The sequence below is a fragment of the Hippopotamus amphibius genome, chromosome 9, assembly GCF_030028045.1.
Source record: "Hippopotamus amphibius kiboko isolate mHipAmp2 chromosome 9, mHipAmp2.hap2, whole genome shotgun sequence".
NCBI lineage: Eukaryota > Metazoa > Chordata > Mammalia > Artiodactyla > Hippopotamidae > Hippopotamus > Hippopotamus amphibius.
Window position 1 is genome coordinate 136,261,060 of NC_080194.1, and position 22,963 is coordinate 136,284,022.

The following is a 22,963-nucleotide window of genomic DNA, read 5'->3' on the forward strand; positions in this document are numbered from 1 at the left end:
GAAACTTATCCTTCTGAAAAACAAACAAAAACAAAACCCAAACCTATACATCAAACAGGTTTTAGCACCTAACACCCTATTCGGTCTATTAGACATCCTATAAGAAGGCCTACAACCTGGCAGCCTTTTTCACTTTGCCCTGCACGACCAGCAGACAAGTGAGGCAAAGTAGCTGCTGTCCTTTAAGGCTCAGCTGCCCCACTCCTATGCCAAGAAAACACAGCTGGCAGGGGCACAGTAACTTCACATACCCAGCACTCTTTCTCCCTGGCCAGATGTACAGACCCACCAAGAATCCAGAGTCCAGACTGTGCGACTACTGAAAGAGGCTAGTTCCAATCAAGATGTGCTTTACGTATAAATAAATGTACAATGTTCATCTTTTCAAAGACACCACAAAGAGTAAAATCCCATTCTTTACATGATGAAATTTTAACTTTTGAACACAAAATGTTATTTAAAAAAAATCAATCCCAACTGTTTCTCTTTGTCTTAATGTGGCTACTAGGTTTAACTACACGTGGCTCTTGTTACATCTGTACTGGACAACACTGCTCTTAGGGTGAGTGGAGCCCTGGTCTGTTTCACAGAAGCCACCCTGCCCTTTGGTGGTTGAGCTCTTTACAAGCATTTCCCAGGTGAAGTGATCCAGTAAACTAATTCTCCCCAATTCCAGAATACACCTGGTGACAGGTTTACAGTAGAACTAGTTTTTAAAAGATGTTCCATTTTTTTTAAACATTTTATGAACACATAATGCTAAAATGTCCCTGATATGCCATCCAGATTTACTTTGAGATGAGCCTTGGTGGGCTGTGGGGTTCTAGTCAGCTGCTTCCTTATGAGCACGTACACAGGAAACTGTAACCGTATCATATTTTTAGGGCATGAAATGTGTATTCTGTCAAGCTAAAAATAGGAAAGGCACCACTCCTTCCAGGGTTAATTTAAGACTCCGGAAAGGGACAGCTTCACCCCCTGGACCCCAACCCAGAGTCAACCATCCAGGGTCAAACACACCCTCCTCTGGTGAGCAATGAGGATGATGGCGAAAGTTATCCCAAGTCAAAACCTTCTTGCACTTCAAGGAAACAGCATTCACCAATTAACACAAAGGCTGTACACTCCTGCAGATGCTCTTGCTACTCTGCTGTACAAAGTTCAAAACGACTGAGGGAAGCACCAGAGTCCTCTGAGGCATTTTATTTGCACGTATGTATTACATCCCTAGAAAAAGAATCCAAGGATTTTCCCTCCTGTGTGTTTTCGTCTTGCTTCTTCATGGTCCATGATGCCAGCTGAGGTTGTCAGTACAATGAAACTATGAAAAGTTAAAAAAAAAAAAAAAAAAACTGGTAAGTTTTTCCTAAGAATGTTCAACATAGAGCTACTTTCTGGTACAGAAAAACTCATCATTCATCAGTGCTTAAGGTGCATCCCCATCACGGACACACAGACCAATGCTGCCTCCACGGGCTGGCAGTGCACAGGCATGGCTCCTAGAACCAAACACCCAAACCCAGAGACTTCAGCTATACATACAGCCCCGGCCTCAGCTAACAAGAGAAGCAATGCTACCTAAAAGCAAAGAATGAAACTCCTTTAACTGTAAAATGCCACTTCCTGCTCTCAAAAGGAAACAGACAGTTTAAAGCATTAAAGTATTGACATAAACTTTACTGGACTGTTTCTGCCACTTACTGCGTGTATGATCACAGGCAAGCTACTATACACAGTTATTTGGACAAAGGGCATCCCACCTGGCCTGGCTACCTCATGGGTTACTATGGGGATCAAGGTAAGACACAGAACGTATGTCAATTGGGAGACATTAAAATTAGTATCATCATTACAATCATAATTACTCGCTCATAACACTATAGCTGTTATATGGTAACCATGAAGTGGGAATAAACTCAGCATCACCAAACATGACAGAGGGTTTAAGTTTTTAACCACAAACAGATAAGCGCTTACTGTGTCAGATCTTAGAGGGCTTTACCAGAACTAAGTCAGGTGATAACATAACTTATAAGACAACTACTACCATTTTTTAAGATGAAGAAATCAAGGCAATGACTTGCCCGAGTCCTCCCAGCTTTAAAGCAGAAAAACCAGAATTTGAACTGTCTCTTACCCCAGAGGCCAATGGTTGAGAAGTCATTCTGGCCATAGGAGGAGATTCACATTAAATATATATGAACTATAGGCACTGAGCCAAAAGAGCAAACATTTAAGGGCAAACAATTCTGCTGTCTCTCAGCCAGCCCCAGCTCTCACACACCTCTCAGAAACTAGAGCCTAACTCAAGAAGCGTGGCAACACAGGACCTAATCTTTGAGTCAATGAAGACGACTGCTACTGCTGTTAAGTAAAAAAACAAAAAGCTCAAGTGAAAACTGCATCACAGGACTCCACAGCAGTAACTTTCAAATAAGGAAAATCGACTCACCCAAACTGACGGGACGGGAGCAGGTTATTCTGCCATTTTTCTAGATCTTTGAGTTGCACGTCAAACCTGGGGCTGATCACTCCACACTATGAAGACAGAAAGCACTGTTCACACTTCACCAGTAACAGATAAAGAGTAACACTAAAGAGCATTTATAACTGATATGTCATGTAAACCAACCAATGCAACATTTAATGGTAACTATTTTGTACAATCTTTGATATAAATGCCATTTGAAAAACATAATTAAGACTATGCCTACTTAGGAAGAAAAAACTACTGAAAAAGTCAATAAAAGACAACACATGGCAGTCTCCAGTGTGCACTCCTATGGCGTGCAGAGCTGTCCCAGCACAAATGACCAGATTTTAAAGAGCTAAGAGATCAAGTCTTAGACAAATAAAATTATAGTCAAGCCTACTAATCTATCAAAATGGACAGAACACAGAGGTCAGAGTAATTCCACCTGCTTGCTACGGCAGGGGTGGGGGAGTGACACAGGGACAGGAGGACACAAAAACAAATATCCTCCAAAGTGAGAGCTGAGAGCCCAAGCATTACACTGTAATCAGTCATACTGAAACCATAAAACACAATAAAAGTTCAAATATCCACTAACAGGCTACATGAACCTACCTGTGGGATCACACAAGGTCTATGACTAGATCAAATGGGTGGAAAATTAGGGGACTAAAAGGCTTTAATTAATTAGAGCTAAACATGAGCCCCCCTGCTCACATCACTACTCTACAAATCACTAGCACCTAAAAAATTACCAAAGCAGAACGGCTCCCGCTACATACACACAGGAAATGACCAAGTGAGAACACTCAGGATTAGAAGCATCGACATGGAAACTTCAAAGCAAAGCTGTGTGCACCCATCCACCTGAGAATCATCCAAGATTCCATGATGCTTAATAGTAAGCTAAGAGAGACTATGAGACTAGAACTTAAGTGAAGTCTCTGGAGCAGCTACACTTCCCTGGACAGATCTGAACACACAGAAACTGAAATGGACCTGTCAAGCCCAACTGCCCCAGGGCAGGAAGCCCACTCAGGTTCTCCTTTTTGTAACATCATCCTACCAGCTACAAATGTCACTTGATGGCCAAGGGCAATTCCATACTGGAGGGAAGCAATACAGGGATAGGACTAGGGAAAACCAAGCAAACTACAGTGAAAGACATTTCTGAGGCCTCTACCCTAACACACCTTGGCTTGCTTTATTCCAGCAGCAAAAATCCCTGCCACTCAGCTAGCAGAATTCCAGCATATCCGTCCTAAACCAGATGAACCTTAAGAGGATGTATTCAAGGCAAGAATTTTCTTAATTAATCTAATCACTACCTAATTTCCCAGCCCCATTACATTTCCACAATAAGGTACATCTATCTCTCGCAGGAAGGAAACTGAGGCAAGAATGTCTTATAAAGGAAGAAAACTGCAATTGAGAGAAACCAAAAACTTCAGTTAAGTAGGAGTGGCAAGGCCTGGATTTCAACTACCTGTTAGTAAGGATTTTCCAAATTAGCATCCAAGGATGCCACAAATGAGTTCCATTTGGGAAACTCTGTTTAAACTTACTTCTCAAGCTATTATGTGAGGTTCAAGAGAAATCTGGTACAGGGCACTTCTTCAACTAAGTTTTTGGTTTTGGTTTTTTTTTTTTTAACATCAACCAAATCATCTGCAGGACAGCTTTTAGATATGCTATATACTGGAACCAGCTCTTCCATGGGTTACTGAGACCTGGAGCAGGACTCAGATCTCAGCTTCCTAACTACTAAAAATAGGGAAAAACAAAAAGACATGTCTTCTAAAAAGGAAAAAAAAAAAAAAAAAAGACTCCTTCTACTTCAAGACCGCTGTAAGAGAAAGAAGTGAATCCAAATCCCTCCTTGGGATTGGAGTCTAATGGCTACAATAGAACAAAACAAGACATAGACCCAAATTTCCTTCAAAAACTCTTCAAAGGCTTCACATTTAGTAGTTTTCATATGACACTAAGCATCCATACAAGAAGCAAATTCACTATATAAAAAAGCAACTTCGTAAAATAGGAATTGCTGGCCCAGGAAGTAACCTTATCAATAAATCTGGCCACTGCCACTAACCACTCACTTTCTTGGCCCCTTTGCCCCACACTTTGAACCCCTTACAAATCTGAAAGAGCTACAAACCTGAACACAGAAAGCAACGTAGCAGCTAAGAGACCCTCAACTTCCTTATAGACAGATACCTGCACCCAAAATACATGCAATCAGTTAAACCACAAAGTCAAAAGAATCAAATAGATTCAGTATATTATGCCTACAGGTCAAGCTAACAGGGAGAACAGACATACATTCATACAATTTGGCCTATGCCACCAAAAACAGAAGCAGTGATAGTAGAGAATCCCATATTCTCTATTCAAAATACCCAACACAATCACCAAGAGAGATGAAGAACCAAAAGTTATTTACACTGACAGGACTAGTGGCCTTGAGCCACCCAAGATTAAGACACCAGTACCACCAGCTGTTTTCACGGAACCCTCCCACACCTCTTCAGATGCCTTCTACTCCACAAACACTAGGTTAACTCACAATTCTACCTGGAGAACAAATGAAGTAAAAGGTCATACAAAAATTAATGATTTTAACCAATTCCTAATCTTTTCAACCTAAAGCAAGCACGACACTGATTTTACAAGGGCAATTATAACATGAAACACCATGTTAGACCGTTAAAGTTTCTTAAATGTGGAAGAAAATCAATTCTTACCTTATTTAGTCGGCCTGTGAGGTTCACAACAATTTTCCCAGCCCTGTGATCATCGATGATTTCAAATTCGCCAATATAACCTACAGAACACAACTGACTGTATTAAAAATAATTTTTAAAACTTAGTGGGCAACACCCAAAACAATCCACCCTGAATTTTTAAAAAGATTATTTCCTCCTTGCCCTTTCATAGGTTCCCACTCCCAAAGGCTACCTCGACCCAAGACCATTTAGCAATCCTCTTTGCCATCCCAAGGCGCTTTCAAAGAGCGCAGGGCCCTTTCAATGACATGTTGCAGCTGCAACGTAGCACAAAGAAAGGGCATTTTACCCACTAAACACCTAGCAGGGCAAGTCACAACATAACCTTCCTCCTCTTTTCAACAGTTCTACCCTACTCAGTATTTCCTGCGCAGCATCATTTGTCCAGAATTATCCAGTCCACAGCCCAAGTCAACTGCATTAGTCCTCAAGTACGACTGTTTACCTCAAAACATAAAACACAGCAAGACACTTACCATGCTTCATCATCACAGTTAGAAACCTGACGATGACTTTGGAGCACGGCCTAATAAGAACCTGGCGCTTGCCTCTCTTTTCGGCATTGTTGATACTCTTGAGAGCATCGGCCAGGACATTCATGCGCACCATGATGGCTGTTCAGGGAAGACAAAACAGAAGTTTTACCGACAATGCCATTAACAGGCATCCATCATTCCATTGCGAACACATCCTTTCCTTCCTGCCTCTAACGCAAGGAAGTTTCCCACTTCCAAGCAGGTTAGTTCCCCAGTATCCCCAGAGAAATATGTCAACTACTAAAATGAAAATACCAGCCATGGTAGGTCAGTTATTCAGAACGAGAGCTGATAATGACCAGCAATGTTCTCCAAACTTCTGAAATCCAGTAGCATCTGTACCATCTATTAACATTGTCCTTTAAACCAACTCAGTGTCAGCCCTGTCCTAACATTCAGAAGATCCTACTTAACTTACTTAACACCTATAACTATTAAAATAAAACGTCTGTCCTTGTGCCGTCTAAAACTATTTCCAACAGCAAGCGTAGCACAGTGGTACTTAGAAACACTTTACATGCACTTTACAGGCTGGATTCACTGGGCACGAACTTTACCTAACAGTTTTGAAAGCTAAGGATAAAAACATGTCTCAAAAGACAACAGTAGGCATCCAACCTGCTCCCTCAAATTCAACAAAGTGTCTGAGAAATCCTGAAGCGCAAACGACCCAACTTCGTTCCCAGCAAACCACCACCCCAGGCAGGATGCGGTTTCCCCTCCGGAGGGTCCCCAGGCTCGGAAGCTCCCAGCGCGGCCCAAGTAATGGGAAGCTGCACGCCCCACCAAAGCTACAGCCCCCAACGCTTCTCGGAGCCAAGGAGCTGCCTCAACCACTAAATGGCAGGTCCTGGCGCCCCCGAAAGAGTCGGGGCTGCCGCGCCTCCGGACGGTCGAAAGCTCCGGGTCCCGCCAGGGCTGCGGCCTGCGCCCCCGAGGCCGGCCTCCCCAGAGTGCAGAGCATGGGGCGGCCGAGCATAACACTCCCCACCGCCTGCCCAGACCCCCACAAGGCTACTATCCCCGGCCCAGGAGGCCTCCGACATCCTCGAAGGGCACCGAAGCAGAGTCCCAGACCACGGGATGGCACCGATAGCCAACGGATGATGTGGGATCTCTCAGAGAGAAGTACTCACCGGCACGGAAAGATGGCGGAAAGAGGACGGGAGGGGCGAGCGCACGGAATTATGGGAAGCTGTCGGGCTATCGCGAGGCTTCCAAAGGACCGCCAAAAACAAAAAAACAAGGATTGCCTCGTGGAAGGAGGCAGGTGAAGGGGCGGAACCTCTTCAGAGGTAGGCAGTAGAGAGTCGATGGAATCGAACAGCCGGAGCGAGGCCCCAGGGGAGCTAGCTAGTGGAGGTGCGGCGTTGGCATAAGTTCGACTCCCTTCTAGCACCCAATCCATAAAAATAAAAAACAGGCAAGGGCCTAGGTATTTGCTAATTTTTATTGCAGTAACTGTTCACCATGTAGAATGAATTTGGATATTTGCGTATTTACAGTATCTCTGGAAGGACCCGCAAGAAATTGGTAATTGCCTCTGGGAAGGGCATTAGGAGCTGGGATGGAAGACTCGCTTTTCTCCCAAAACAATTTGGTGGGGTTTTTAAGATTGATTGATTGATTGATTTTTGGCTGCCTTGGGTCTTTGCAGCGCTGGGGCTTTCTCTAGCTGTGGCGGGAGGGGGCTACTCTTCCTCGTGGTGCTTGGGCTTCTCAGTGCGGTGGCTTCTCTTGTTGCACAGCATGGGCTCTAGGTGCGTGGGCTCAATAGTTGTGGCGCAGGGGCTTAGCTGCTCCGCGGCATGAGGGATCTTACCGGATCAGGGCTCCAACCCGGTGTTCCCTGCATTGGCAGGTGGATTCTTAACCACTGCGCAACCAGGGAAGCCCTCGTTTTGTTTTTTAAATTGTGTATAGATTTTTTACTGTTTTTCAAAACAGTCAAAAATATTTTTTTAATCACTTCTTTTTTGACTTTCCTAAATATTAGCCATTATTTACTGGAGTTCCAGAGTTTTCTTTCAAGTTCTGAGATACACAGTTTGGAAGAAAGCCACAAATGTTTTGAAATAAACGCTCAGCCGCTTAAAGGTTATTGCAAGGGTCACATGAGATAATGGTGACTTGCAAAATGGGCTTGGCAAATGTCTGGCACGCAGTAAAATGCTCAGTAGGTACAGCTTGAAGCTGGGGGTCTGGCCACCTAGGAGGGAGTGAATTCTGGCTCCGCCCCCTCCGGAGATGAGTGACCTCAGGCTAGTTACCTAACATCTGAAAGTTCTGCCATGGACTTCTTTACTCGCTGCTGTCACCTTTACGTTCCCTTCTTACTCTTTCCTGTGTTTCTCACGTGGCCTCCAGAAAAATCATTTTAAAAACTTAAGTCAGACTGTAACAGGCAAAAGCTAAATTGGACTCCATGTTAGGTCTGTTTGTTTTACATTAACCTTTGTATTCTATTGCTTTTGCTACAAGTTTAGAATGTTGCTTTATAGCCTAAAATATACAGGATAGCCCATTCTCAAGCCTCTGACCTTTAGGGGTGTAACACTTTTCTATTCATTAAAGCTGCAGAACAAGGAATAACATTTGCCTTGTTGGAGGTTTACAGGAACACTGTGATCTGACCTACATGGACAGCTGCAAGAACAAAGGATGCTGGCACCAAGAAGTCTGCAATGGCCAAAAACACCCCCTCCCCTTTTTAGCATAAAAGAAGCCTGAGTTCTAACTCAGGCAAGATGGTTTTTTGACAGACACGAGTCTGCCATCTTCTCAGTCCGGCAGCCCTCTGAATAAAGTTGTATTCCTTGCCTCAACATCTCGTATCCGGTTCATTGGCCTGTCGCGCAGTGAGCGGAGCGAGCTTGGTCTCAGTAACAAGACCATGCACTCTCCAAAGGTTCCTAGCACCCGCAGCAAAATCCAAAGTCCTTATAAAAACTTACAAGGAACTCCCTCTCGTGCACACCTGCCTCCTTGCGTAGGAACATCACCCCCCAACTGTCTCCCCTGGCTGGCTTTTCTTCAGATACTCCAAGCATACTCTGCCGCAGGGCCTTTGCATTTGCTTTTCCCTTTAACTTGAATATTCCTCCCCCCAGTTTGTCAGGTCTCTATTCATTCAGCCTCTGTTCATACACAAACTCATACAGCCTCCTCTCCATTCCCCCAACCCCATTGCCCTGCTTAGTTTTTCTCCATAGCACTTACCACCTGAAATACTGGAAGTGTGCTTATTGTCTGTCCCCATTAAGCAAGCAGGGATTTGGTTGACTTTGTTCACTGCTGTACCCACAGCTTCTAGATTAGTAGTCCAGTATGTAGTACGATGTTGATACATATTTGATGAGTAAATGAATGGGCAAATCAGTCTCCCCATCTGTAAAATGGGGGTGATACACCCATCACTTGAAGTTGCTGTGAGAATAAGTGAAATAATCCAGATAAAAGAGACACATAAACCTGGCAGAGTGTGTGCTCAACAGTAATTAGCGTCACAGCCCACCTCACTCGCCCCCATCCCTTCTCAAATCCTAAGTGAGCCTTGAGGTGAGCCAAGTTCCCAATTTGAACGTCTCAGGGATATAGAAATCTCTGGTTGTAACTTACAAAAGGACATTTGCCGGACTTTCCTGGTGGCGCAGTAGTTAAGAATCCACCTGCCAATGTAGGGGACATGGGTTCGAGCCCTGGTCTGGGAAGATCCCTTATGCCACAGAGCAACTAAGCCCATGCGCCACAACTACTGAGCCTGAGTGCCACAACTACTGAAGGCTGTGTACCTAGAGCCTGTGCTCTGCAACAAGGGAAGCCACCACAATGAGAAGCCCGTGCACCACAATGAAGACCTAATGCAGCCAATAAATAAATTTATTTTTTTTTAAAAAGACATTTGCTTTTCTAGTGAACATTTCCTTTTAGAAGTGGTTTCCTGTAAGCTTAGAACACATCCTTTTGACTAAAAATGTGGTGCTCACCTTAATTGAGGGCCTTAGCAACAGTGGGGAGTTAAGTGAATAAACCCACTTCCCTTTAAGAGCCTTAGCATAAATAGGAAAATAGTACAACCCACTCTCTATCTACTTCATTCATTCATTCATCCCTTCATTCAGCAAACATCTAGTGAGTGCCTACCAGGTGCTGTACCAGGTGAGAGGACAAAAATATCAGTTCTTGCCCTTGCCCTTAAGAGGTGCAGATCTTAGACAAATCTCTGAGCAACAGCATGGTACTGGGCAGTGTGCCATGTAGGATGCCACGTGAAGTGCTGTGGGAGCAGAGGGGTGGCCTGGGAAGTTGCTACAGCCTTCCTAGAGGAAGTGCCATTTGATCCGTGTTGTGAAGGGTGATAATAACCACCCATTCCTAGTGCTTCCTGCAGATTAACTCCCAATCCTCACAACAGCACCTGCGATTACATAATGCCCCTGTCGGGTCTGTACTGTTATCTCCATTTCACAAATGAGGACACAAACTAAATTCAATCTTACATTAACTCAGTCTTAAAATTTTGCTGTAGGTTAAAAAGTCAAAACAAACAAAAGTGGTTACTTATAACTTGTCTAAGCTACTAAATTACTTGTGGGGTTTTGGGCTCCTGAAACATTAGGAAGGGTGTGTGGCCTATAGGTATTATAATGGCTCCAAGAGCTAGGAGGGCATATAAAGATGGACAGAAACCTCAGATCAGTTGGGTTGGAACTGGGAGAAGGGTAGAGGAGTGGAAATGGAGCGGAGGGCCGTGTATAAATTGTCTTGGCATCCTGTGAATTCTGGAATGATAGGACTTCTGCCAGAGGTGGTGCAAAGGCAAGAGTTGAAAGGGAACTTGTGCCCTGGCCAGAGCTGACACAGGAGTGGCCAAGCTGGCCTGGGGCGTAATCATGGCTGCATGTAGAAGACCAGCATTCCAGAGCATCCAGTGACCAGGAGGAGACCTATAGTGACTGGGTTAAGACTTCCCTTTTCTGGACACCATCAAGCCCCCACGAGGCTCCACAAGGAAGGCTATACATTTTTGGGCAAGGGGGAGTGAGAGGTTTGACCTTGAATCTGCTCCCCGGATCCACTAAGTATAGATAGTGAGGCCCAATGATAAAACATCCCATTGGAGCTCTATTTTTTTTAAAAATTCTAAGTGCAGACAAAAATCGCTCACTGGTACTGAGTTCTGAGCTAGGCCCTAGGGTACAGAGGTGCCCATGGCAGGCACTCTTCCCTGCCTGTTCTTCCAACCACGCCTTCTCACACATCACCTTTGGCCATCACTTATTCATTGTTATCTCCTTTCCCATCTAGGGTGGTGCCTTGGATGTTCACTGAATTTAAATCTTTTATTTCATTCATTTTTTTTACATAAATTTATTTTATTTACTTATTGGCTGTGTTGGGTCTTTGTCGCTGTGCACGGGCTTTCTCTAGTTGTGGTGAGCGGGGGCTACTCTTCCTTGTGGTGTGTGGGCTTCTCACTGTGGTGGCTTCTCTTGTTGCAGAGCACAGGCTCAGTAGTTGTGGCGCACAGGCTTAGTTGCTCCACAGCATGTGGGATATTCCTGGACCAGGGATTGAACCCATGTCCCATGCTTTGACAGGCTGATTCTCAACCACTGCGCCACCAGGGAAGTCCCCATTTCTTAAAAAAATATTGACTTATTTGGCACACGCAGGCTCCAGAGCACACGGGCTCAGCAGTTGTGCACGCAGGCCTAGTTGCCCTGAGGAGGCCTAGTTGCCTGCAGAATGTGGGATCCCAGTTCCCCCACCAGGAATCAAACCCACACCCCCTGCACTGGAAGGTGGACTCCCAACTACTGGACCACTGGGAAGTCCCTTTCATTTTGCTCTTAAAGAGCATCTTATAACCGTGTAATGATCACACAGGGCAGTTCATTAATTGGGTACATAAACCCAATCACCTAAACACTGTATTGGCTAAGCTTTTAAAGAAAAGGACATGAGGAGGGATTCCAGCTCTTTTATTTTTCCCCTTTTACACAAAACAAAGTAGAAGAAATAATACAGGATTAAAACTGCAAAAGTAGTTAATTGGTAGAACACACAAACATGAAAATCTGGATAGGCAGACAAGCTTATTTACAATGAGGAAATGTAAATTACAGTAGTTTGTATACAAAACATTAAAAAAGAAAAGTCAAACATATGCTCCGCAGGTGCCACTGTTTACAGCAATACTGAAGGGGAGAAAACAACTCTTTATTTAGGGACAGATACACCACAAGGTCCAAGTTTTATAGCATCAGTGCAATAAATTCACAAAACTATGTTACAGCTAGTTAATCAGTCTAAGAATTGTTCCCAAATATGTCACATTTCCAGCCCTCAGAAGTTCATTCCTACAGATTTCAACTATTCCATTTATGGGGACCAAAAGCAGCCAGTGTTACCATAAAATGAGAATCTTGAGACTTACCTTTAAAGGCTTATTCTGGTCTTGAAAAATTAGTAGGATAAGATTATTTTCTACTGAAATCACTCTTGATTAAACACAGAAAGAGTTTTGTCCTTTATTGGCTGGTCTTGGAGTGAAGGTCATAGACATGACTCAACCTATTACATACTTTAGTTTCAGTTAGCTGAAAATCTGAAATTAAAAGTATGCTCAAAATCCTAAATATCAACTTGTGTAAGCCTGCTATTAAAAAGCCTTTAAGGATGTACTAACTTCAAGTTTAAGTACAAGCGAACAAGAGTTCTTCCCCACTTAGGAGGAAGGATCAATGTTTCCCACAAATTGCTAAATTCTGCACAAGGGAGAAATCAGCACATATTAGGCCATGGAGTTAGTTTCATTTTATTCCATGAGGATTCTTCTCCCATAGTATCGAGACAGAATGAGGAATGAATCTTAACTGGTCTCTTTATCAGAAGTGGGAAACTTGGTCTCTATATTCACGAAGCCAGATTGTTTTGGAAACAGACTATGGAAGCAGATGGTAGAACCAGCTTCCTGTAGTCACAGACCACTCATCTTGTAGCCAGCTACAGCGAAGATCTACTTGAACAGTTATCTCACATCACTGTTAACTGTACTAAAGGGTGAAGTTCACCACTGTATTATTTTTAAAAGAGTTCAATTAAACCTGGTGAGAAAAACAAGACAAGTGGTGCTGATGAATGAGCTGTCCATATAAGGCCAGCTGATGAGAACACACCCATGAAGACAATGGGCACACAGCCTTACTTGGGAAGTTGGAATTTCTACTAACTAAGGGCAGAATGAGGGACAGCAAAGAGCTACTTCTGCAACGTTTTAGTATCCAGACAGCAAAACAGACACTGTTCCCAAAGACAATGTACATGCCATTCATCACACTGAATAAAGCAGATGCATTATTCATTTTTCTTTTCTTTTTGTTTGAGAAGCTTGTTTATCTCTCTTTTGGCCATTCCAATGTACTTCGAAATGATTCCATGTTGGTTTAGTCCAGGAAGCAAGAGTAAGAAAGTCACTTAAAAAAACAACAACAACAAAATTATGGAGGCAGCAATTAACTTGCTAAAGATTATTACATTTTACAGAAGGTAGTTCCTCCAACCATTACACACTCTAATGGGAGGAAGCAACAGGAAATCCATGACTTCCGTTGGTATTTCTCCCAAGAAGCTCCTGCTATCATACCTCCCCACCTTGGATGAGACACACTGCTTATCTTTACCTCTTGCACATTACTTTCTACCTTGGTTATCAGTTCTTTGTCTTACACATGATTGACCGGAGACGTATTAATATGTCTTTTGTTACCTGAACTTATTGACCGGAGGCGTATCAATAGTTTTTAGAGAGTGATACAATTAACATCACCATGTGAAGCTGTTAGAGCTTAAAACTGATCAGGGTTTCATTACACAACTTATGATTGTCACTGTCATTTGCTCCGTTAGGCTTTTGTTCCAAACTTGTTGTATATTATAAACGTAAAATTTTAAAAAAGGACACATCGCAAAATTTTGAGTGAAGAAGAATTTTCTGGTGAATTTTATGCAGATACTTTCTGACTGCCCAAGTGACATATATACTAGTGTCTCAGAAGATGATAGTTCTTCAGAATATAGTTCTGATTCAGACAATGTGAGTATTGACCAAAAAAAAAAAAGACAAAAAGCCTTAGTGATTGATTCTGATATGGAAAGTGAAAATGATATGGTGCTAGAGAATGCTCCTTTGCTTCTACAGAAGAGTGGTTTGAAGACAACATTTCATGAAAATTAGAAGACTTTACAGGTGCGTCAGGTGTAACTATTGAAGGTAATAACCTGCAAAGTGTTAGGGAAATAACAGAATTAATTTTTTCATCGGCCAAAATAAAAATTGCCGGCCACAGGCATTAGTTTCTACAAAAATCCCCTGGTCAGTAGTAAGTTACCTTTTGATAAGATCACAAACTCACTGAAAATAAGGACCTGGGTTTTACTCATCTTTCTATACTTACATGGTTACTTCATCACTATCTGGAATTCAGTGCACAGGAACATACTGTTTACTACATTCCAGTTCGATTTTACTTGCCAGGACGTGCCTGCAGTTCATCCTCAGACTTACCTATCAGGTAGGTGAGAAGGAGGTTGTGGACTTGCTGTCCCACCCAGGCAACCGCAGCAAGAGAAATGATCATGGTCATGAAGTACTAATAATGAAAATAATAAAAATTTATCAACTCCTAGAAACAGACTAAGAAGCATCACTTTAGGAGGTTGTTTCAAAGGTTGGAAAATAACAGTTTTTATTCCCACTTTTCTTTAAAAATATTTACTATCAACATATATAAAACCCATAGAAAACTCCCTAGGTTTACTTTATAGAATTTAGATACATTCTCTTCCAGAATAACTGTATTTCTATAAGTAAATTAAGTAGTTTATAATATAAAATACAGTACTTTTGCAATTAATAACTTCACATAGTAACCTGAAGAAATGCTAAGAGAAAAGAGAACAAATGCTTTCTAAGTATATGTCTTCTATATTTATTTCAGTAAATAAAAAGAAACAGAAAAAAATCCACTCTACAAGAATAAAAAATTAAATGCAAAATGTAATTTCAACTTTCAGTCTAATAAAGATAAATATCTATGCATACACTCAGAGGAGTTAAACCAACAGATAATGATAAACATCAAACCACAACTAGAGTAAAGCGGAATGAAGTCAAAATTGACAACCTTAAAATGCTGCTTCACTTAAATAAGTCAAAACCAAAAACGTACCATTTTAGGCTTTTCTTCCTTTAGCGTAAAGAGGCGTTTCCACCAGCCCACAGCTCTGCGTCGAGTTTTTACTAGATTGCTGCAAATTTCATGGAATCTTTGCTGTTGCTCAGTGGTCCTAGAAAAACAATTTTCCCCTTTACTATAGGCAAATCTTAACAGTAAACAGAAATATACCACCCTCTCAAATTTCAGAAACTATTTTCTAAAGAAAATCTAAATAAAAAACAATTCATCATAATCTTATAGAAAAAGTTCTTGTACCGTTAAGACTCTTGGGAATTCCCTGGCATTTCACTGGTTAGCACTCCACGCTGTCACTGCCGAGGGCCCAGGGTTCAACCACTGGCTGGGGAACTAAAATCCCACAAGCTGCACAGTGCAGCCAAAACAAAACATAATAAAACAAAAAAACCCTCTTTTTATAGCAAAGGAATAAGTTTTAATATAAAGACATGTGTGTATAAAGCAATGGTTATCTATGGTTCTAAAGCCATATTTGGTCAATGATAGCAACGGAAGACTCATAAGTACTAGGAGCAGTGCAGAAATCAGTATGAATTAATCTCCCTATTCCTGTATTATTTTGCAGATCCCAGTGAATCCTGGGTTGTGGCCCATCAGAGTGACACTATTTTGAGGAAGATGTGAAGTTTCTACCAAACAGCTGTATTTAAGTACTCTTCAGTAAGATGATGACTGGCAGCACTCAAAGCACAATCCCCTCCACCAGGCTTCAGACACATGATGCCTTGGCAGCCACTAACAGCTCAAGTCCAAAGTCTTTATAAATTTAGTCCCATTGAGAGAAAATATAATCACAAAACAGCAGTAAGAATACAAAAAGATCCTCCAAGAAAGCCCTTTGTAGTTTATAATGTATTTGGGGTTCTTTTTTTTTTTTTTTTTCAATTTGCCTTTGTACTGTCTTTGCAATACAGACATAATGGCTGCTATAACTGGGGATGTGTCGCTTTCTCGCCTCTAGTCCTGAGCCCTGTAAACCTGCAGTGACAGATACAGCAGAAGGGCTTCTGCTGAGCCCTGGACTCCTTGTACATCATCAGACCTCGTATGCTGCCCATAGTCCAGGCCAGACTGTGGCTACGCAACAGTGTTTTTCCTTCCTCAAAAAGGTCAGAAAACAAAACTGCTCTGTCGATAAGACTGAGCCACATACCGATTACCACGAAACTTCAAGTGTTTACTTCTGAAAATTTTTCTCCAGGAGTTACAGATTAGCAGATTAGAGCGCTATCTGGGGAGACTTCCCTGATGGTGCAGTGGTTAAGAATCCGCCTGCCAATGCAGGGGACACATTGATCCCTGGTCTGGGAAGATCCCATATACTGAGGAGCAACTAAGCCCGTGTGCCACAACTATTGCACTCTAGAGCCTGTGAGCCACAACTATTGAGCCCAGGTGCCACAACTACCGAAGCCCATGAGCCTAGAGCCTATGCTCCGCAACAAGAGAAGCCACCACAATGAGAATCCCATGCATTGCAATGAAGAGTAGCCCCTGCTCACTGCAACTAGAGAAAGCCCACGCACAGCAATGAAGACCCAACGTAGCCAATAAACAAATTAATTAATTAATTAAAAAAAGAATACTAACTGGCTAATAAAGTCAGGGTCTGAGGTTGATTCTCTCTGTTAAATTGTTACATTGCATATTTACAAACTTGCCCCCCAAACAGCAGAATTCATCACTGCACATGAAAAACAATTCTAAGGACATTTCCTAACACTAAATCCATTCTGCTATGGCAGAAACATCTTTATACAAACAAAAATGCTTAATTATCCCATAACTTAAGCAAACCTTACATTTAAAATTCTTATCTTTACACAATCATTTTATAATTTTCTATTATCAGAAGAACAAAAAACCAGAGGCACAAGTAGACTACTAATCAAATTAAAATAAACCACCAAGGGAGAGTAGCAGCTTGGAGGAAAAACCCATTCCTATATCTAGTTCTGTTCACTAGATCAAAAGTGAGAAATGCAACATTCCAGAGGGAAGCTAAAAAACACTTTCACAGGGTCCACAGCCACTTAACTTTATCTTGGGAACTCAAAAGTAACCCGTTCAAAGAATGGTATAAACGAAATCAACAACCCACTTATATGTGCAGCTTGAACTTATTCTAAAGCTCTTTTGCTAACCACCACCGCACTGCCTCAACATCTCAACCTGAAACACAAGATCAATCCTAAAAGTCAAAATATTTCATAGCACCCAGAAGAGTGTGCCTACCATAAAAGTAGACATTCATAAATTGTTGTTAAATGAACGGGCAAAAAAATCTACGTTACTGTTTTCGTATTCATTCAAAAGTGATTTGTGCAATTAATACTATATTATCTTTTTTAAAAATTATTTATTTATTTGGTTGTGTTAGGTCTTCGTTGCAGCACACAGGTTTTCTCTAGTTGCGGTGAACAGGGGCTACTCTTCGCTGTGGTGCGAGGTCCTCTCATTGCAGTGGCTTCTCTTGTTGAGGCGCACAGGGTCTACGCACACGGGCTTCAGTAGTTGCAGCTCACAGGCTCTACAGGGCAGGCTCAGTAGTTGTGGCACAGGGGCTTAGTTGTTTATGGCATGTGGGATTTTCCCAGACCTGGGATTGAACCCATGACCCCTGCACTGGCAGGCGGATTCTTAACCACTGCGCCACCAGGGAAGTCCCCTATATTATCTCAAATATCAATGGAAAAAAATGTAAGAGTAGACATACTACTTTTATGAGTTCTGCAATCCTTGATAAAACGTTACCTAAAAAAGCATCACTTCAATAAAAAGATCTAGAAAGAAAAAAAAGTCAAAATAAATGCTAGAGTATAAAAGAACTATAGCAATGTAAGTATTGGAAGTTCATGATTTATATCTAAATCAGCTAAGAAATTCTTTACATCAAATAATAAATTTAAGCCCTAGCTTTCTGATGGTTAAGACAATTCTCTGTGCCTAATTACAGCACACTAGTCACAGCTACCAGGTTCAGTAACTTCTCAGAAATTAGACTGCCACATCATTATGCCACCTACCATTTATTGGAGCCAAAAATTCTAGGCGCTAGAATGGGAACAAGGTAGTCAGCCAAGCACAAAAACATAACAAAACAGGAAACACCTGACAGAACGGATGGATCTAGATAGTAGATAGTCCTGTTTAAAAAAAAAAAAAATTAATAAAGGTTAGAAAAACATAGTCATTATTAGTCCTAGCTGAAGATGTTTATTCACCTAGTCCTCTGGTTCTCAAAGATGCTATTTGCCCTTTCCGTTCTAATTTTCTCACAAGTGGTTTTCCAGCAGCTTCATGACATGATGACATCACAGCTGTAACAGTTAATGTAAACATCAAGAGGCAAAAGCTCTCTGGGGTCCTCAACACTTTTCGAGAATGTAAAGGGTCCTAAGGCCAAAAAGTTTGAGCCACAGATTTATTCAAGTGCACTGGTTACTGAGTTTACATAGTGCTACAGATTCTGAAAACTAGGCAAACAGCTCTAAAAAAAGGCATTCTTTACAGATTATAAATTACAAAAGACTTCAGGCACTTTCATAAATGGAACCTGAGCCCTTTTAGGTAACAAGCACAATCTACAGTAATTTAATAGTGCACTTACAGAAACACCAAAGAAACCACACCCATGATGGCAGGTGGAAACCAGGCTCTTTCCCATCGAAGGACTTTATCTGCCATGAGCATCACTTCTCCCCATCCTTGCAGCTGCTCTTCCAGACTTGCAGTCTCTGCAGCCTACACATGAGCAACATTTAAAGGCATCATTTTACTAATCTCAACATTTCTGTGGTGCCTAGATGCAAAACAGCTCTTACAAATCACCATCTCAAACAAGTTAGTTCCTTAAAAAAAACTCTGCAATTTTGATACCAAATACAGAAATCAGTGGGGAAAATATATCATTTAATGGTCACCTTCCAAGTCCAAGCACTGGGCTACTCTTTCTGTGCACTATGTAACATAATCCTTATATACCCCTTAAGAAAGGGATAATTAGACCCATTTTACAATTAAAGAAAGTGAGCTCAGAATGGTTACTGTCCCAAGGCCATGCACTACTAAGTGCCAGAGCCCTGAGTATCATATTAGATCACTTTAAGTTTGCTCACTGCAGGTAGTTACAATTGATCTGTTGTCATTTCATTGATTTAACCCCCCTACTTCTGAATCCATTAGGAAAGCCTCTCCCTGAACAGAATTCAATTTCCAAAATAGCTCTTTGTGTAATGGAATCATTCAGATGCTGGCATCATTTGCACAATTAAGGAAAACTACTGTGCTTTCACCAAATTATAAAAGGCATATTAAGCCCAATATATCTCACTAAAATGCTTCTTACACTTATCAGGACATTTTGGTTAGACTTCAAATTTCTCTGCAAATTTGACAATCAGCTGCAAACAGACTTCTCGGATGAGCTAATGTGGCAAAAAGCCCTTAAGCTGATTTTGGAGTGTGTTTGTTTTTTGCCCTTAAGCTAATTTTGGTACAGGAAAAAAAAACTGCAACAAGAAACCCATGTGTCCTTATAATCGTCATCACAGGGAATTATGCAAATGACAGGAGACAGTGCAGCTTATCTTGATAAAGATGCTATCTGTGCCACGATGACCACTTAGGTGACCTCAATGTTTCTGACTTTATATACCAGGCTTAATATAGTTAAATAAGAAATTACCATGTGGCAGAAACTCTGCTAAATATTTTCTGTGCTTATACTTTAATTACTTCTCCCAACAAGCTGAAAGGAAGTTGTCGCTACCCTCATTTTACGGATGAGGAAACTGAGGTTCACAGAGGTTTACAGATCTGAATCCAGCAAATCCAAGGCCAAAGGCCTTGTTCTCCTTAAATTAAGGCATACTGCTCTGTGGAAAGAGCAGCCGAGCTCCAGGCCAGGATCTGTTGTTTCAATAGCTGTGTGAACTTGGGCAACCTCTTTGTGCGACCATCGCTTCTTAGAAGGAACCTGGCTGGGGCTAACTAAGCTAACCATAGAAAAGGGGAGAGAGAGCGTGAGAGAGCGTGAGAGAGAGAGAGAGAGAGAGAGAGAGAGAGAGAGAGAGAGTGTGTGTGTGTGTGTGTGTGTGTGTGTGTGTGTGCGCGCGCGCAAGGGGGCAGAGGTCATGCATATCTAAAAACCAATGCAAAATGAAAATCTCGCACAATCAAAACTGCCCTGCAAAGTCACTTAATTCGTTAGCACCTGAGCTCTTGGAAAATCAGAAGTCACTTAAATTATTTGGTTTCTCTATTCATTGTTGTTCTGGTGGTGTGTGCCATGCCTTTTCCTGGGGAAAGGCAACGGAGAAGACGGACAGATTTCTCTCGTTTTTGCCTAGATCCTGCGGTGAGATTAGTGCTGAGGTTAAAACTGTCCGCCTGTCATACAACCTCACTGCGGCGCCCTCCGACCCCTGCTTACTCTAAAATCGTGCCGTGACACCTCCTCCAACCCCACCAAGACAAACTCCAGGGCCTCCCATTGTCCTTCCAGCTGGATCCTACCCCCAGTTCCCAGCGGTGAGCTCGCAGCCTCCCTACCGTTTTAAGCTGTGCCAGCTCTAACAGAAATTCTTGGCAGCAGCCCTTTGACCCTCCACCCCTGCCCAAATATTAGGGGAAAAGGGCGAAGGGACATCCTGGTTAAGATCAAAGAGGGGGAAACCCGGATACGGCTGGGGTCTGGGCCCCAAAGGCGCTCGACAGGCCCCTCGGGGCCCTCTGCCAATGACTGCACCCAGGCTGGTCACAGCCCCCCTTCTCCCGCTTGCTCCTCAACCCCTATTCGCGGTGACTGATCACGCGCCCTCCTCGCCCCGTCGCACACCTTCCCCAGGGCATGTTAGGAGTCGACACGACTAGTGACCGCCAAGCACAGGATACCCAAGAAGCCCGAAGAGCAGGCGGCGTCGCCTGCACCTGGGAACGGAGAGGAGGGCCGGGCCTGCCGCGGGTGATAGGAACGAGGCCGCAGCGCCGTCCCACGGAGCATACCGAAGCGCGGAGGCCCCGCTCGGTTCCCTCGCGACGAGGAGCTGGGACTCACCAGCAGGTTGGTGCTGCGATTATCCCCTTCCGCCATCGCTCCGGAGGTGTCGTCTCACCCAGCGCAAAACAACCCCTAAGATGGGCCTCCCTCACAGCCGCTAACTGCAACCGTAGCGCGAGGGCACGCCCCGCTGGCCGCTTATATAGGCCAGCTGCCTTTCCCGGCAGACCCCGCGAAGCTCGCTCCTCATTGGGCAAATCGAGATCAAGCTTAAGTGGGCCGGACCAACCGCTGCCCAGCGCATGTCTTGAAACCGAGGTCAAAGGAGAGTGAGACCACGCCGAGGGCGAGGGGGCGGGGACACGGAGTGACCAATCAGCGGCCAGGAGACATGCGACGCCCTGCCCAGGCCTTTCCCAAGCTGTTCAACGGCCGCTGCCGGTGGTGTGGCCTGGCCTGGCCTGGCCTCAGTATCCCGAGGGCGGGCCGCCATGGTGACTCTCGGATGCTCTTCCGGGGATCCTCAAAGCAGCTAAGGAGCCTCTCTGGAATTTAGTCCTCAAGGAAATATGCCACACAGTATCAGGCGGAGGGCAGAGATGGGCATGTGACGCTAACCGCACTGTGATTAAGCGGGCCTGCTTGGGATCTTCTTCGTGACCGAGCCGGTGGCCTTGGCCCTGGCGGGGCCCCTGGGCAGGCCTGCCTTTCTCCTAATCCCTGTTCTGGCAGCTCTAGCCAGACTACTGAGCAGTTTAGCGCCAGATATGAGGCTCGTGCCCGTCTCAGGAGGTTTTGAAGACAAGTGAAAGGGGCTATTTATGTAGATTTTCTGCAATTTTCCCTTCCCTACCCATTAGGAATAAGGCGTTGGTTTGAAGGAGGGGCCGGGGTAGCGGAGAGAGTGTGGAAATCTCGGCATAGTTTGAGAACTTGTGAAAAAAAAGCACCGACTTATAAAATTGACTTATTTTCATGGGCTCTTTGGGGAAATTCTTTGTGTGGCACTTAAGAAACTACGCGCTCCCCCTCCAAAAAGGACTGGTTTTGACAGATCCTCTCACCAAGGTCATGCTAGGGAAAGACATAAACCCTCAGAAGAGTGGAGTCATTGCAATTTAAGAACTAGGTGTCTATGTGAGACACTTATATGTATTTTCCAGGATTTCAAAATGCATCAACATTTTCATTACTCAATACCAAATAATGCCAAATGTTGACCTGGTCAGGTATCTCTTTCGGGAAAACTTACCATAGCTTTTTACTTCCAGCCTTTTATCCTTTTATAGTAATCTATATTATGCCATCGAGTTTAAGTTTATTTTAAAAGCACTCCTTAAATAACTACCAGGTTCATAGGAGTTCAGGGAAGACATAAAGAAATGTGAGCCAACGCAGCTACAGACCACATGCTGCCCCTAAGAAAACTAGGGTGACAGAAGCATTGTGAATTTCATAAAGGTGTAAAATTTGCCAAGGAACTTTGGAAAAAATAAAACATCTGATCAGCTATAAACACTTTAGGGGGGTTAAAAAACGCCTTTGCAAGGGAAGGGGACTCAAAGTTCCACTAACGGGAATATTGGGGAAAAACAGGTTATGCAAATAAAATGCAGCCAGTTCGTATACCCCATTTTGGGAGATTTTAAAGTTGCAGACTTTGAGGAGCAGGCCCTCCCCATCTATTCAAAAGAAAATCAAGGGCTTCCTAGGTGGCGCAGTGGTTGAGAATCCGCCTGCCAATGCAGGGGACACGGGTTCGATCCCTGCTCCTGGAAGATCCCACATGCCACAGAGCAACTAAGCCCATGCGCCACAACTACTGAGTCCATGTGCTGCAACTACTGAAGCCCACGTGCGTAGAGCCCATGCTCCGCAACAAGAGAAGCCACAGCAATGAGGAG

General features: G+C 43.2%; 2 protein-coding genes across 3 annotated transcripts; both read right to left on the bottom strand.

Moving 5' to 3' along the window:
* Window positions 1-1,171: 1,171 nt before the first annotated feature.
* Window positions 1,172-6,996, bottom strand: RPS15A (ribosomal protein S15a). The gene is made up of 5 exons (XM_057695341.1): window positions 6,935-6,996; window positions 5,739-5,876; window positions 5,221-5,300; window positions 2,453-2,538; window positions 1,172-1,321 (listed from the first exon to the last, which is right to left on the bottom strand). The coding sequence occupies exons 2-5, from the start codon at window positions 5,869-5,871 to the stop codon at window positions 1,228-1,230; spliced, it is 393 nt and encodes a 130-aa protein (XP_057551324.1). The 5' UTR covers window positions 5,872-5,876; window positions 6,935-6,996; the 3' UTR covers window positions 1,172-1,227.
* Window positions 6,997-11,766: 4,770 nt separating this feature from the next.
* Window positions 11,767-21,244, bottom strand: ARL6IP1 (ADP ribosylation factor like GTPase 6 interacting protein 1). 2 transcript variants are annotated; one of them, XM_057750903.1, is made up of 6 exons: window positions 21,117-21,244; window positions 18,669-18,802; window positions 18,085-18,204; window positions 15,032-15,149; window positions 14,368-14,452; window positions 11,767-13,276 (listed from the first exon to the last, which is right to left on the bottom strand). In XM_057750903.1, the coding sequence occupies exons 1-6, from the start codon at window positions 21,150-21,152 to the stop codon at window positions 13,158-13,160; spliced, it is 612 nt and encodes a 203-aa protein (XP_057606886.1). In that variant the 5' UTR covers window positions 21,153-21,244; the 3' UTR covers window positions 11,767-13,157. The 2 variants fall into 2 exon arrangements, with proteins under 2 accessions (XP_057606886.1, XP_057606887.1); XM_057750904.1 differs by lacking the exon at window positions 18,085-18,204.
* Between the last annotated feature and the right edge of the window lie 1,719 nt (window positions 21,245-22,963).

Bases quoted from the DNA above. Each gene is read 5' to 3' on its own strand.
- RPS15A (XM_057695341.1), bottom strand. From the start codon at position 5,871: ATGGTGCGCATGAATGTCCTGGCCGATGCTCTCAAGAGTATCAACAAT. The intron at 2,539-5,220 runs GTAAGAATTGAT...CTGTCTTCATAG, and splicing joins TCACAGGCCGACTAAATAAG to TGTGGAGTGATCAGCCCCAG. The intron at 1,322-2,452 runs GTGAGTCGATTT...AACTTTTCATAG, and splicing joins CTCCCGTCCCGTCAGTTTGG to TTTCATTGTACTGACAACCT.
- ARL6IP1 (XM_057750903.1), bottom strand. From the start codon at position 21,152: ATGGCGGAAGGGGATAATCGCAGCACCAACCTGCTG. The intron at 18,205-18,668 runs GTAAGTGCACTA...TTTTTTAAACAG, and splicing joins GTGGTTTCTTTGGTGTTTCT to GACTATCTACTATCTAGATC. The intron at 15,150-18,084 runs GTAGGTGGCATA...TTGTTTTTCTAG, and splicing joins ATTTTTGGCTCCAATAAATG to GACCACTGAGCAACAGCAAA.